Source organism: Neovison vison, chromosome 2, assembly GCF_020171115.1.
Source record: "Neovison vison isolate M4711 chromosome 2, ASM_NN_V1, whole genome shotgun sequence".
Lineage (NCBI taxonomy): Eukaryota > Metazoa > Chordata > Mammalia > Carnivora > Mustelidae > Neogale > Neogale vison.
Genome location: NC_058092.1, coordinates 92372286 through 92387551, shown reverse-complemented (window position 1 = coordinate 92387551; position 15266 = coordinate 92372286). Strand labels below are relative to the sequence as shown.

General features: G+C 40.8%; 1 protein-coding gene across 1 annotated transcript in view; it reads left to right on the top strand.

The window, feature by feature from the left end:
* Positions 1 to 15266, top strand: part of VAV3 (vav guanine nucleotide exchange factor 3) — a 364578-nt gene that overhangs the window by 167398 nt on the left and 181914 nt on the right. Inside the window, exons 5-8 of the mRNA XM_044238799.1 lie at positions 7186 to 7294; positions 9964 to 10056; positions 12719 to 12787; positions 14909 to 15012. Of these exons, the coding sequence (XP_044094734.1) occupies positions 7186 to 7294; positions 9964 to 10056; positions 12719 to 12787; positions 14909 to 15012 (375 nt within the window). The remainder of the gene's footprint in view (positions 1 to 7185; positions 7295 to 9963; positions 10057 to 12718; positions 12788 to 14908; positions 15013 to 15266) is intronic.

Sequence of the window (15266 nt, the reverse complement as noted above, 5' to 3'; positions counted from 1 at the left end):
TTAAACGACCACCGATGTTTGCATCCCTTGTGGGTTTTAACCAGGGCTGATAAGATAGTTTTCCGAAGCGGTAAAAAGATTTAATGATTAAGACACGTAAGAATTAACCTCAAACTAGTGATGGAAAGCTTCACAAGAAAATGGACCTCGTTGGGCTTTTAGTTCCTGTTGTGTGCCCCATGCCGTGCCAGTCCCTTTGACGAGTCAAGGAACAGATTGCAATGAAATATAATTTGGAAGTTTCTCAAAGGCATATTCGAGGTGGTGGGTGAAACTGGAATTAGAACATGAAGGGAACAGTGATGAAGAAACAAGATCTGCTTCTGGAGCTCTAGAGCAGATAGTGCGTGCTTTGTAAATTCAAGGGAAGGCGAGATGAGTGTGGGCTGGAGTTCTTCGGGGAGTTTCATTAGATGGTGTTTGTTCTGCGCAGAGACTCCTTCTGGGCTTTATTATTTAGTAGTCAGGAGAGGCAAAAGGCCTTGCACCTGATTATCTTCTGCTGATTGACTGACTTGTGCAGATTACAAATAAATATGAAAAATGATCCCCACCCCTCAAGGAACTGATGGCAAAGATCAGGCATGTTTGCAAAGAATTATAGTAAGAAATAGATTATGCTCCAAAAGGGATGCAGGTTCTGTGGAATTTCTTCTATTCATCCATCCCAGTGCACCAGCACTCTGGGCTTGTTCTTTGCTGTAGGAACTTTGCTCATTCTGCCTTTATGGCTGACCCCTCACCATTCCAGCCTTTGCTCAGATGTCCCTCCATGGAGAGGCCTTCCTGACTACCCTCTCTAAATTGCTGCCAGCCCCTCACCTTGCTCTCTAGCTTTACGCACTCATTTCTGCCCGAGACCCTCTTTGTTGGCTTCATTTATTCTCCATCTGCTCATTAGAAGGTCAACTTTGTGAGGCCAGGGACTTTACCTTGTTCTTGGCTGTGCTCCCAGAACTTTACCCAGCATCTGGTGTGTAGTAGGTCCTTAGCAACCATTTGTTTTCTGAATGATTAAGCAGAGTTGCATCAAGCATCTCTTCTCCTGTTTGCCGGCATTCTGCTTCAGGCCTGAGCTGTCTTTTCAGTTCACACGGACTTGTCGAGTGCCTGTTTCTGGGTTAACCATGTTCCATGCATTATCTCATGTCCTAACTTCAACATGATGAGGTCGATCCTGTGATCCCAACTTATGAAGGAGAAAACTGAATCATGGAAAGCTAAGAAACTTACTGGAAGTCATACAGCTAGCCAGTTTTAGTCTTCGGATTGGAACCCTGACAGTTCTTACTCCAGAGCTGGGGACTTTCCTTACTGCATGAAACCCTGGACACACCCTGAGTTGCCCCCTCCATGAGAACCTCCAATAGGAGGGCAGAGGAGAATGCTGACAGGAAGGCCAGCAGCTTGTCCCAGAACAGGTGGCACTTGAATGGGCCTTGAAGTTTGATGTTTTAACTGAGGATGAAGGATAGATTTTTAGCTCCTATTAACACTTCCAAGAACTCACTGATTGTGAGCAAGATTATTGATGATTGTCTCACTGAATTGGCTGTAGTTTTCATAAAGTGACTATAATTTTCCGGTAATATAACCAACTCCTCTGAAGTATTAGGAAGAACATATTATTTCTTGGGGCATCTGGGTGACTCAGCTGGTTAAGTATCTGACTCTTGATTTCTGTTCAGGTCATGATCTCAGGGTCGGAAGATCGAGCCCCATGTTGGACTCCATGCTCAGCACGGAGTCTGCTTGAGATTCTCTCTCCCCCTCCCCCTACTTGTAATCCCTCTCTCCCTCTTTGTCTCTCAAATAAAATAAAATCTTTAAAAAGGAATATGTTATTTCTAGAGCTATTATAATGTTCTTTTTTTAAGCCCCACCAATTGTCACTTACACCTACTAACTTTCGTAGCCTCCCCTCCTCTTGTTGTGTTGATGTCAGGATAAAGCCTGTGAGGATGTGCACCCCAAGCCAAGTTTGGAAAAATCTGGGCTCCTGAGCCAGCTGCTCTGAGACACCAGCTCAGGGTCTGGGAAATGCAGTCTGCTTCAACTCTCCACCTCGTGGTGGAAGGTCCAAACGTGGTGTTATTCCTACAAGTGCTCGCCTTTGGTTTTCAGTCTTAGCTTTGGTATGATCTCTGTGGGCTCATATCTTTTTTTTTAAAGATTTTTTTTTTTAATTTATTTATTTGAGAGATCAGAAGTAGGCAGAGAAGCAGGCAGAGGGAGAGGAGGAAGCAGGCTCCCTGCTGAGCAGAGAGCCCGATGCGGGGCTCGATCCCAGGACCCTGGGATCATGACCTGAGCCGAAGGCAGAGGCTTTAACCCACTGAGCCACCCAGGCGCCCCTCTGTGGGCTCATATCTTTAAGTCTGACTTTTGGGATTGAAATCACTCCAAGGAAAGCCCTTAGAAACAATATTGCCCTCCCTACTGCAGAGGGAATCACTCTGTTCTCGTGTGGAGAGAAACAGAGAATGTAGCAGAGAGGTTCTGAGATGGCTAGGCTGCACAGTGTCTGCTTTTTCTACCTTTATTGGGGTGTTATTCACGGCCATATATAGATGACCTGGACACAGGAAAAGTAATAAAGATTATTGTTGATTTGTTGACCATTTGAAGAATCACAGTCATCCTTCCCCTGGCATCCTCCTGCTTCCCCCCAACTGCCCCGGCTCATTTTATGCAGGTCAGGAATTCTTGACCAAACTGCTAGTAAGAAAAGCTGCCTTAGTATGGGATTGAATAACAAAACTCAAAGAATTTTAGCCCAATCTTGTGTGTGTGTGTGTGTGTGTGTACACATACACACATGCATGTGTGTCATTCATACAGTTCTTCTTTAAAAACTTTTTTCCAGGGGCACCTGGGTGGCTCAGTGGGTTAAAGCCTCTAGCTTCAGCTCAGGTTATGATCCCAGGGTCCTGGGATTGAGCTCCGCATCGGGCTCTCTGTTCAACGGGGAGCCTGCTTCCTCCTCTCTCTCTGCCTGCCTCTCTGTCTACTTGTGATCTCTCTCTCTGTCAAATAAATAAGTGAAATCTGAACAAACAAACAAAACTTTTTTCTAGTTTTATTGAGAAATAATTGATCTATATCCTTGTGTAAGTTTAAGGAGTACAACATGATAGTTTTATTTACATATATTGTGAAATAATTACCACAATAGGGTCAGCTAATATCTGTCCATCTGGTACAGATACAATTAAAAGAAAAGAAAGAAGAAAAGGGTAAAAAAAATTCTCCATATGGTGAGAACTCTTAAGATTTACTGTTTTAACAACTTTCTTGTGTACCATGCAGCAGTGTTGGCTGTGGTCATCATCTCATACATTCCATCCCTAGTCCTTATTTACTGGATTGATGTAAGTTTTTACCTTTTAACTACCTTTCTCCAGTTATCCCTACCCGTCTCCTCTATCTATGATCTCCTCCAGTTTGATCTCTTTTGCAGTGAGGTTTTTTTTTGTTGCTGTTGTTCTGTTCTTTGGAGTTTTGTTTTTGTTTTGTATTTTTTTAGATTCCACATGTAAGTCAGATCACACAGTGTTTCTTGGTCTTATTTCACTCAGCATAATGCCCTCAAGGTCCATCCATGTTATTGCAATTGGTGCAATTTCCTCATTTTTTTATACTGAATCATATCCCATTGTGTGTGTGTGTGTGTGTGTGTGTGTGTGTGTGTGTGTCACACACTTCAGCTTCTTCATGCATTCATCCATTGGTGGTCATTGAGGTTTTGTCCATGTCTTGGTTATTGTAAATAATGCTGCTGTGAACATGAGGGTGCAGACTTCATTTTGAGTTAGTGTTTTTGTTTCTTTTGGATATATTCCCAGAAGTGGAATTCCTGGATCATATGATATTTCTCTTTTTAATTTTTTAAAAACATTTTATTTATTTATTTGTCAGAGAGAGAGAGGGAGAGAGTGCGAGCACAGGCAGACAGAATGGCAGGCAGAGGCAGAAGGAGAAGCGGGCTCCTTTCCCTGCCGAGCAAGGAGCCCTTTGTGGGACTCGATCCCAGGACGCTGGGATTATGACCCGAGCCGAAGGCAGCTGCTTAACCAACTGAGCCACTCAGGCATCCCTCTCTTTTTAATTTTTTGAGGAACTTCCCCATTATTTTCTACAGTGACTGTACCCATATATAGTCCCACCACAGTGTGTGAAGGGTCCCTTTTCTCCACATACTCTCTAAGATTTATCTCTTGTCTTTTGATGATGGCCATTATAACCGGCATAGGGTGATGCCTCATGTGGTTTCAAGTTGCATTTTCTTAATGTATGGTGAGGCTGAACATCTTTTCATGTATATGTTGGCCCTTCATATATCTTCTCTGGTCCTTTGCCCATTTTTATTTTTTTTATTCTTTTAAAGATTTTGTTTATTTGTTTATTTGACAGACAGAGATCACAAGTAGGCAGAGAGGCAGGCAGAGAGAGAGGGGGAAGCAGGCTCCCTGCTGAGCAGAGATCCTGATGTGGGGCCTGATCCCAGGACCCTGGGATCATAACCTGAGCCGAAGGCAGAGGCTTTAACCCACTGAGCCACCTAGGTGCCCCCTTTTGCCCATTTTTAAATGGGGGTTGTTTTGTGGTGGTTATATGAGTTGTAGAAGTTCTTTATATAGACTAATTGTACTAGTTCTTATATATTTTGGATACTAGCCCCTCTTCAGATAGATGATTTGTAAACATCTTTTCCCATTCCATAAGGTTATCTTTTCAGTTTGTTACTGGTTTCTTTTGCTGTTGATGCAGCCCCACTTGTTTATTTTTTATCTTGTTGCCTTTGCTTTAGGTGTCATACCTTCTACAAGGGTAAAAGAAAAATCTGTATGTATTCATATCACATGTGCCTCTACCCTCATGGGAAAGAGTCAAAAACAACACTTAAGCAAGATGAGGTGTTTTTTCCTGGAATGGGGGTAGTGGTCAAAGACCGTGGAGCTGGGATTAAGAGTAGCAGGGAAGTGGATTTCACAGCCTCACTTCTTGTTGAATTGGATCCCTTCTGATGCAGAGCCTGTTCCGTCATCATTTCTTATTTCTGCTCCCTCATGGACTCATCAAACCTTGCTTTCCTTTGATGTGTCATAGAAAGTTTTCAGACTGGTTCAACTCCCCCACCCCAACCCTGTTCTCTGGTCGGATTGCCTGTCTAAACCCCTCAGTTTGGAAATTCTGGAATTACCTAAGGACATGCCATCTACCCAATTTTACGGAGTAGGAAGCCGAGTGGCATTCTTCACTCCTTCCTCCCTCTCCCTAATTCTGACTTGGTTTCACAGGTTGGTTTTAGCTCTTCCCTCTGGGGCTCACATTCATTTACCTGAATGGGGCACCACTCTTGGTGTTGCTGGGCTCTTCAGACCTTCTGCTTTTGCACGTTGCACGTGTTTTGGTATCCTTTGTCTGGAATGTTCTTCCCCCTTTATTCACTGAGTATGTGTCACCTCTGACAGCAGAGGTGCCTCATCTGCAACCATATCTCTTGGAACATAATAGGTAGTATTCAGTTAGCAAATACCTATTGAATAAATTGATAAATATATCCGAGACCCAGTTCACATGTAGTATCTGTTGTGAACCCTTCCCTGACTTCTTTAGTCAGAGTTACTCTTCCCCTCGCTCCCACATCTGCATTCATCTGCTCTGTTGCACTTCCAGAATTACATGTGGGCATCCTGTGCTCTACACTTGACTGTAGGAGAGTCCTCGGGTCTTCTCTAGTCTGTGCATTCTTAGCACTGAAATGTCTGGGCCTCCGTAGGTCCTTCGTAAACGTCTGCTGGGTGAGTGGATGGTTGGACAACTAACCCTAAGACAAATTTTTCTCAGAGCAGAGTTCTCTGAAACGTTTGTTACTACCAGATCGCTCTCCCGAAAGGCACCTTTCTTTCTTCTGGGTGTTTGAAACAGTTTATTCCTGTCAAAGGCCCAAATAATCCTTCATGACAAACATAGACAACCCGGTGATTGAACCTACTTTGAAAAATGATCCACGTTGTAGAGTGACATTTACAGTTACAGTGTTCTTATTTTTGTGCATATCAATTTATCATATTCTATCTGCACAGGCCCAAGAAACATGATAAGGGCTGGCAGGATTGAAGGAGTTGAATTTCTTTTTCTGAGAAATATTAATGCTTCTTTCTAACATATCTAAATGTATTAATCTCAATTCTTTGGGATTATTAGTAATAGAGTCTATAGAAGTCTTGAACTGAAAGGGGAGACTTGAGGAATAGGAACAGAACATGTGATAGGTGGAACCAGCTCTTTCTACTTGGACTGAATGGGTTTATGATATTATATGAAGGGTTTAGGAAAAGTACATTGGTCCATCACTGTGTATGTTCTCCTGGGAACTTTAAAAAATAGGGATGGTTTTCAACTACCAGGAGCCCAGCAGATTTCAAATGGTGTTTAAAAATGCTGACATTTCTTTAAACAGAATACAGTCAAAACAGATAATAGCAGAATCTGGCTGAAGAGGGGACCTGTGGAGACCCTCTGAGTGGGAGGGAAGGAGCAGGGTTGGAAAAACCATGGTGTCAGATATCAGCAGTAATAACCCTGCAGAAACTGTTGCTTTTAAAAGACACCTTTTAAACTATGAGATCCTTTCCAACTTCTCTGCCTTTGCCATGTTAGACCCCTTAATACAGATGGTTAACCTGAGGCCTCAAAATAGGAAAAATGGGGGCAGTAGGATAGAGTGACTGAAACACATAGAACGTAAGACAGACTCCGTTTTAAATCTGGATCTGGCATGGACTAGCTGTGTTTTCATGGGCAAGTCAAATAAATACCATTTAGTTCTCTAGTTCTCTCGACTTCCTCATCTCTGTAATGGATTAAATAATAATGCTTACCTGAAAACACAGTGAACACTGGGCCTGGGCCAACTACCTGAGATGGTGTATGCAGAGTGATCATTTCTGTGCGTGCACATAGCAAATAGCAGTGAATGTTAACTGTCGCTGCCATCCTTGGTGGGTTCTGTTGTTGGGCATTGTTCTCATTAGGAAGGAGAAGGCTGTAATGTAAAGCCTTTTGATTCTTCTCGTGAATCCCGTTATATTTCCTCTCTGGATCTTCTACTAGGCTGTAGGTAGGTATTGCATTTACTGCATGATAGAAAGTGACCTGGGTATCATACCTTTGTTTCAGTGAAACGCATGTGGAGGATGAAGAAGGTCTCTATGACTGTGTTTATGGGGAAGATGAAGGTGGAGAAGTCTACGAGGACTTAATGAAAGCAGAGGAAGCACATCAACCTGTATGCTCCCACTTGCCTTATGTTTCGAGTTACTTCGAGTGTTTTATTAGGACAGTGATTCCTTGCAAGACTGATTCCTATAATTATTTATGTAACTTCTGCTGGAATAGTTTCTTGGTTTTCTTTTTACCTTTGTTAGCTTTTAACTATATAATCATGACTTAATGCATTCGGAAACACATGGGCATGACATTTTGCAGTCAGAACAACCATAGGGAATCCCCGGTCTCATCTTTCGATTTTCCCTGTGAAAAAAGCAAGTTTGAAAGAGAGATGGTATGCTGTGCACCTAAATAGTGGTTGAGTGGCAATAGAACATAATTCCAGGGAATCACGAAATTACGTTACCATGAAAGGAAATCTCTTGCAAAACAATTCAGTCTTCTTTAAATTTGGTGTAGCATTAAATATTAAATGTTAAAGAATAGATCTTCATATTTGTTAGGGGTGTTAAGAAATCTTTTTTTTCTTTTGTTTAACTAAAGGGCTCCTAGAATTTTTAGTGTTTTATAAACTTAGTTTCAAATGTCATCATAGTCAGCCTGTGTCCCCAAAAGTTTATCTGCCATTAAAATATCTAAAACATTCAGAAAGAATTACTTCAAATTTTTTCAAACACAAGATTGTGTAAACGCAAGATTACTGGGAGCCAAGGAACTGAAAAGCCAGGCTATTGAAGGATCACCTGCACATATAACAAGATTGCCAGAAATGAACATTAGAGTGGTAATGGAAAGCAATAATAGCAGGCCAAGAACTAAAATTCTCAAAGAATGAAGAGTATGAGCCATAAATTGCACAAGTACATAATCTCAGTGATCTAGAATCTTTACAAGGCATTTGAAGGATATTTTGTATCACTCCTATATTTCCAAAATATTTTCATAATTTGAAAAAAATGGTCAGTTGCTTAGGGTTTTATGAATGTAGTCTTTTTTTTTTTTAATACAAAAGCCTTATCTTCATCAGCTGGATGGTGGTTTAGTTTTTTCTAGTGCTTTGATGAATTTCCTCAGCTCTCTCTCTTTATAGTCTTGCCTTTAATAAAAGGCTGGAGGCTTGTCCAGTGCCCCACATAGGGAACAGTGGCTTCCATGGGATGGACACCAGATACCTGGTCTGTGTTTAATAAATGTAATGGATGTGCTTAACCCACTGTGTGAGTTGACAGACTGCCGGTGGCAGGACATTGAGTATTTCTAGGTGACAGAGTATCATCTGTACTGCCTAGAATTATCATCTGCTTTGGGGACCAGCAGATTCTTCAGTGTCTCCCAAGGACAGTTCTTCATTCAGCAGGCAGTGCTGGGTCATTTATTGGGGACAGGCTCTATTTTTTTTTTTAATATTTTTATTTATTTATTTCACAGACAGAGATCACAAGTAGGCAGAGAGGCAGGCAGAGAGAGAAGGTGAAGCAGGCTCCTTGCCGAGCAGAGAGCCCAGTGCGGGGCTTGATTCCAGGACCCTGGGATCATGACCTGAGGCGAAGGCAGAGGCTTTAACCCACTGAGCCACCCAGGCGCCCCTCTATTTTTTTTTTAAAGATTTTATTTATTCATTCAACACAGAGAGAGAGATCACAAGTTGGCAGAGAGGCAGGCAGAGAGAGAGGAGGAAGCAGGCTCCCCGCTGTGCAGAGAGTCCGATGCAGGGCTCAATTCCAGGACCCTGAGATCACAGCCCGAGCTGAAGGCAGACGCTTAACCCACTGAGCCACCCAGGCGCCCCTATTGAGGACAGTCTTAACAGCAATGATCATTTAAATGGGTAGGGTCCTTCTTGTATACTCCTGAGGTGCTATGTGCCTTACCAGGTTATCTCATTGACACTTCCTTGGGGTTAGAACTAGAATTCTCTCTGTGTTGTAGATGAGATAACTGAGACACAGAGAAAATAGGTAACCTGTTCATAAAACAAGCTAATAACAGAAAAACTGGTATTTGAACCCAATTCTGTCCAAGCCCCATACCTTTGATCTTCATGTTATGCTCTAATACCTCCAGTCTTAACACTAGTGAGCCAAACACCAAGATGTTAACTCTTAAAAAATTATTTTAAGGTTTTTATTTATTAAATATCCTTTTGTTATTTTGCAAGTATTTCTACAGCACTTGTGAAGTATGCTGTACATTAAGAAAACTGTATCACGGGGCACCTGGGTGGCTTAGTAGGTTGGGGCCTCTGCCTTCGGCTTGGGTCGTGGTCCCGGAGTCTGGGGGTCGAGCCCCGTGTCGGGCTCTCTGTTTGGCGGGGAGCCTGTTTCCTCTCTCTCTCTCTCTGCCTGCCTCTCTGTCTGCTTGTGATCTCTATCTGTCAAATAAATGAATAGAATCTTAAGGAAAAAAAAAAAAAGAAAACTGTATCACACCATGTGTGATTATTTCCAGGTTCAGTAATGAAACAGATAAAATAACGAAAGAGGTGTTTTCAGTATAAAGAGTGTCCATGCTCAGAAGTTTTTTTTTTAATCATTTAAAACTTTCATTTACATTGTTCAAATTTTTAAGAACAGATACTTCATAAATGCAATTAATGTATCTTTCAGTTATGTCTTTTATTAGAATGGAAAGCCTAAGAAAGTCAATGATTTTGAGCACTTTCTATAGACTGCCAGAAAAATTAAGACATATGTTTGATTAAATAATTTTTGGTAATTCTAATTGCAGAAATGTCCAGAAAATGACGTACGAAGTTGCTGCCTAGCAGAAATTAAGCAGACAGAAGAAAAATACACAGAAACATTGGAGTCAATAGAAAAAGTAAGTTATCAGGTATTATTTTTGATGCCCAAGTACTACACTTTATAGTTAATATAGAAGACTCACTGTTTCTACTGTGTGTATGTTTTCTACGTTTCGGTAGAACTTTGGATTTAAAGATCTCAAAGCAGATTTATTCATTCCACAACTAGCTACTGAATTTTTAGTATTGGAATGGCACGGTTAGAGGCCAAGGATATTGCAGGAAACACAACAAAACTCTGGTTCTCGTGATCCTCTCTCTCCCATGGGAAGGTTTATCCTTCAAGCGAATAAGTATGTCAGGTGGTGATAAATTTTCTGAAGAAAAAAATCAGTCAGGAAGAGAGGACAGAGAGTAATAGGGGTGGGCTGATTTTATTTTATGTCACACGATAATGGAAGGTCTGTGGTAGGATCACATTGAAGCAGATAGCTGAAGGAGTTGAGGGAGCAAGCTGTGCCAACATCCCAGAGAGGACAGTTCCTGGAAGAAAGGCCCTCAGTGGAGACTGTGTTCCACATGTTTCAAGAAGAGCAGTAGCTCAGGTGGCTGACGCAGCATGAGGGAAGAGAGGCAGTGAATGTGGAGAGCTGGTGAGCCATGGCACCCTGGAGGGGACATAGAGAATACCAGCTCGAAGCTGGAGCATGTGAGAAGAAGAAGGGGCATGATCTAATGGAAGTTTTACCACAGCTCATGCTGACATTTTGGGAGAAAAGTTAGAAGGCTATTGACAGAACATGATAGTATTTATAGAGCTGGTGAGGAATGGTCAGATTTTGAATCTGACCATTTGCAAGTAGAGACAACTGGATTTGATGATGAATTAGGTGAAGGATGTCAGAAAAAGAGAGCAATCAGGAATGTGAGGTTTATAGCATGAATAACTGCCAGAGTGGTAAAGATGGTCACCGATATGGGGAGGACAGGTTTGGGAATCAAGAGTCTGTTGGGACATACTAAACTTGTAATACCTCTCAGCCTCCAAAGGGCTGTGCTGAGGGAGTTAGTTATATGAGGCTGGTATTAAGGGGAAAAGTTGAACTGACAAATACATTAGACCATTACCATGACGCAGCGGAATCTATAAAGTCATGGTGTTGATTGACTTTACCTAGGGAATGAATGGTGATAGAGGAGAGGTTTGAGGCCACCCCTGGCAACATCCACATTTAGAGGTCAGGAAAATGAGAACCAGGAGAACATTTTGGACATTTAGGAAAAGCACTGAAGGTGTGGAAGAGTGGTTTGGGAGAGGTGTTGGAGTCAATTGACCAGGGAAATGTAGTAGGGTTATGCAGTACCACAGGCTCAGTTGAAAATTAGACCATCAATCTGTTCACGTTTACCTTCTTAGGTACATGCTTACCATATATAGCAAGCTAGATTTAACCAGAGTTTTCTTCTTCCAGAAAAGTACAGTGGAAGAGGAGAGTGGAAGGAACAGTTCTTTTCTTTTCTTTTTTTTTTAAACATTTTATTTATTTATTTTACAGACAGAGATCACAAGTAGGCAGAGAGGCAGGCAGAAAGAGAGCGGAAGGGAAGCAGGCTCCCCACCAAGCGGAGATCCCGATGCAGGGCTTGATCCTAGGACCCTGGGATCATGACCTGGGCCAAAGGCATAGGCTTTAACCCATTGAGCCACCCAGGCGCCCCTGGAAGGAACAGTTCTATGCAAGGAAGTAATTCTGATGATGGTTTATGGAGTGTAAACCAGGTAGGAAAGGAAGTGAAGACATGAGAGACACAGGGCGTTTAGTGGATTGGCAGATTCCAGTGGTGGTGAAGAATTCCTTGGAGGAATGAGTTATCAAGGTAGGGGGTAGTGGTCAGAGAGTTGATTGTTTGAAAATAATACTATAGAGCCTTGCAGTTGTTGATGATGAGAAGGTTTTGGGATATGACCGCCAAAGTAGGGAGCTGAGCTAGAATGATTACTGGAAGATTACTGGAAGTCAAGGAATTGAAAGGCCAGGCTATTGGAAGGATCAGCTGCACATGTACTGAGATTGCCAGAAATGGACATTGGAGTGGTAACGGAAAGCAATATGACAGGCCGAGAACTAAAATTCTCAAAGAACGAAGAGGATGAGCCATAAATTGCACAAGTACGTAATCTCAGTGATCTAGAAATCTTTTTTTTTTTTTTTAAGATTTTATTTATTTGTTTGATAGATCACAAGTAGGCAGAGAGGCAGGCGGAGGGTGGTGGGGAGGGAAGCAGGCTCCCCGCTGAGCAGAGAGCCCGATGTGGGGCTCGATCCCAGGACCCTGGAATCATGACCTGAGCTGAAGGCAGAGGCTTTAACCCACTGAGCCACCCAGGCACCCCAGTGATCTAGAATCTTTACAAGGCATTTGAGGGATATTTTGTATCACCCCTGTATTTCTAAAATGTTGCTTTTTTTTTTTTTTTGCCAATTCAGCCAATAGTGTTCTTTTTTTCTTACTTTTAGAAGTATTTATTGCTGAAGCCTTTTAGTCTATACTTTAAATGTGTTAACTGTATTATGTCTTTATATCTCTATTCAAGAATAAAATCTTTAAGGGTTTCTGCTTTTTTCTTGGTATTCATTATTTGGATAAACAATTGACTTTGAATAAATATTATTTATTGATGAAAAACTATTAGGATAAGTTGTGCTTAATTATTACTTCTCTGTTCTATCTTTGTAGTATTTCATGGCACCACTAAAAAGATTTCTGACAGCAGCAGAATTTGATTCAGTATTCATCAACATTCCTGTAAGTACAAAGATGCTAGCTAAAGTTGTATTATAAATTATACATAATATATAAATTATAAATTATATATAATATATAAATATGCAATATATAAAAATTATACATACATTATAATATATGAATTATATATTACATATACATTACAACATATGAATCATATATACACATCTATATATATTATATATAAATTATATATAATAATGTATATAAATTACATATATATTATATGTATAATATGTATAAATTATATAACTTATAACTTATAATTGTGTTATAAATTCTATGAAATCCCTGTCTCTTATTGGGTTCCAGATTCCTATTTTAATATTTTCCTGTATACTTTAGGAATTTTAACTCTATTTTTTGCTTCCTGAGTTCTTATATCCTTATTTTCCAGAAATAAAAGATATGTCATATCTTCAACCAAAGTCAGTTGAGATGCAAGCCGAACACGCATGGATAAGATTCATGTATTATCCTTAACTGCTTGTCAGGAAGAGGTGGTCTGAGTCAAGGAATCCCTGGTGTCACCTTCTGTCTGTCCTGTGGGATCCTCCTTATGCCTCACTCCTTGCTCTCTTGCTACTCCAACCCTTCAAGCCTGTCCTATAGATACTGCCCTGAGGGCATCACTCTGCTCTGTGGTGCTTTCTTCTTCCACTTCTAGCTGTGCAAACCTTAACTCCTGTCTCTGAAATACACTACATCCTTATGATATAAGAATCCATTTTAGTGGTTTGAGGTGAGGAGCTTTTTTCCATGTTTATGTAAGCATTTCCAATTTCAGACCCCCTTAGAATTATCTTATAATCTTAAAGGATAGTTACCTAGAAGCATTGAAACAAACCAAATGCTGTGCCAAGCAAGGGCATACTAGGCAAGATTCAAGTTCTTAAACGTCTCAAACTGGCTTGGGTTGTAAGAGATAGCTCGTGGATACACTATATAAGCTTTTGTGCACAAGCTTGCTTGTTGTGCCTAAAAGTTCCCTACTCTTTTGGTTCTGTTACGTTCAGTGTGGATGTGCCTCTGTCAGTTAGCAACTGTTGTCCTTGTCCCTGATTTTGGCCAGATGAAGACACTCTCATTGATTCATAGCATAGCAGGAAGAGAGATGTCATGACAACAGGTGAATATTTAGCATAAAGCAAACCACACATTCTAGGAAGATGAGGATCTTGACCCACCTTACCACTGTCACTGGAATACAGGGCACATTTACAGTCCTTAATCTTATGGCTTCAGCGTGCTCTCCAGCAAATGGACAGGGCCAACATATTCCTGTTTCCTTCCCACCCTGCTAAGGAAAGAGCTTGTGGTGAAGTCAGTGTGTGCCCCAAGGTACAGGGGAGAGATAATGGGAGAAATGGCACCTTGATTAGAATTTCATTTCCTGGCTGTGATGTGTATTTCCTGCCTGACTGAAAATTACTTGCTTATCAGGAAAAAAGTGAAATCCTGACTTCTGAGTTGCTCTAGCAAACTGCCTAGTACAATTTATCTGCTCTTTATTTATGCCATTAGTTGTCTGGTTTCAAGTAATTTAGTGTGATTATTGTTAGCTTAGCACCAGGACACCACTAATTGACCAAAGTGCAAATCTACATTTTTATGTCCTAAGGATGTGAATCATTACTTTATTCTGTCAATAAAACATTAAGCACTTGGATAGTTTTATTTAAAAAATTAAAGTGATTATAATGAAAATGAGTGTACATATTTTTATACAAGGAATAAATTATCCTTTAATAAGTCGTGAGATAATTTTTTCCCCCACAGGACAGGGACGATTCAAGTCTGATCTGAAACTCTGTTTTCTCTGTACTTGGCCTGTCAGTCTCGCCCTCGTCTTCCCTCGTCTTCCCTCCACTTCTCTCCTCTCCCCCTTCTCCCCTTTCTCTCCTCCCTTTCCCTCTTTCACTTCCTCCTCTCTTTATCTGTGGTGGCATGTTTCTATATTGAGGGCATTCAGCATATCCTTGAATAACAAGTCTAGCACCGATATGGATTTTCGGTTTGGACGATTTATTTATTTATTTGTTTGTTTATTTTATTTATTTATTTATGGTCCTGATTTATAATTTCCTTTGACGTGCTTTTTGTTTTTTTTCCTTTCCTAAGGAACTTGTAAAAGTTCATCGGAACCTAATGCAAGAGATTCATGACTCCATTGTAAATAAAAATGACCAGAACTTGTATCAAGTTTTTATTAACTACAAGGAAAGGTAACTTTTAACTTTTAAATGTTGTGGCTATCAGTTTGTGATTATAGTGAGGGTTAGTATTAAAATTGCTCATAAATACCTATTACCGCTGTCCATTAAGATAATGCCTGGGTATGGGGTTATGGACATTGGGGAGGGTATGTGCTATGGTGAGTGCTGTGAAGTGTGTAAACCTGGCGATTCACAGACCTGTACCCCTGGGGATAAAAATATATTATATGTTTATTAAAAAAATAAATAATTAAAAAAAAGAC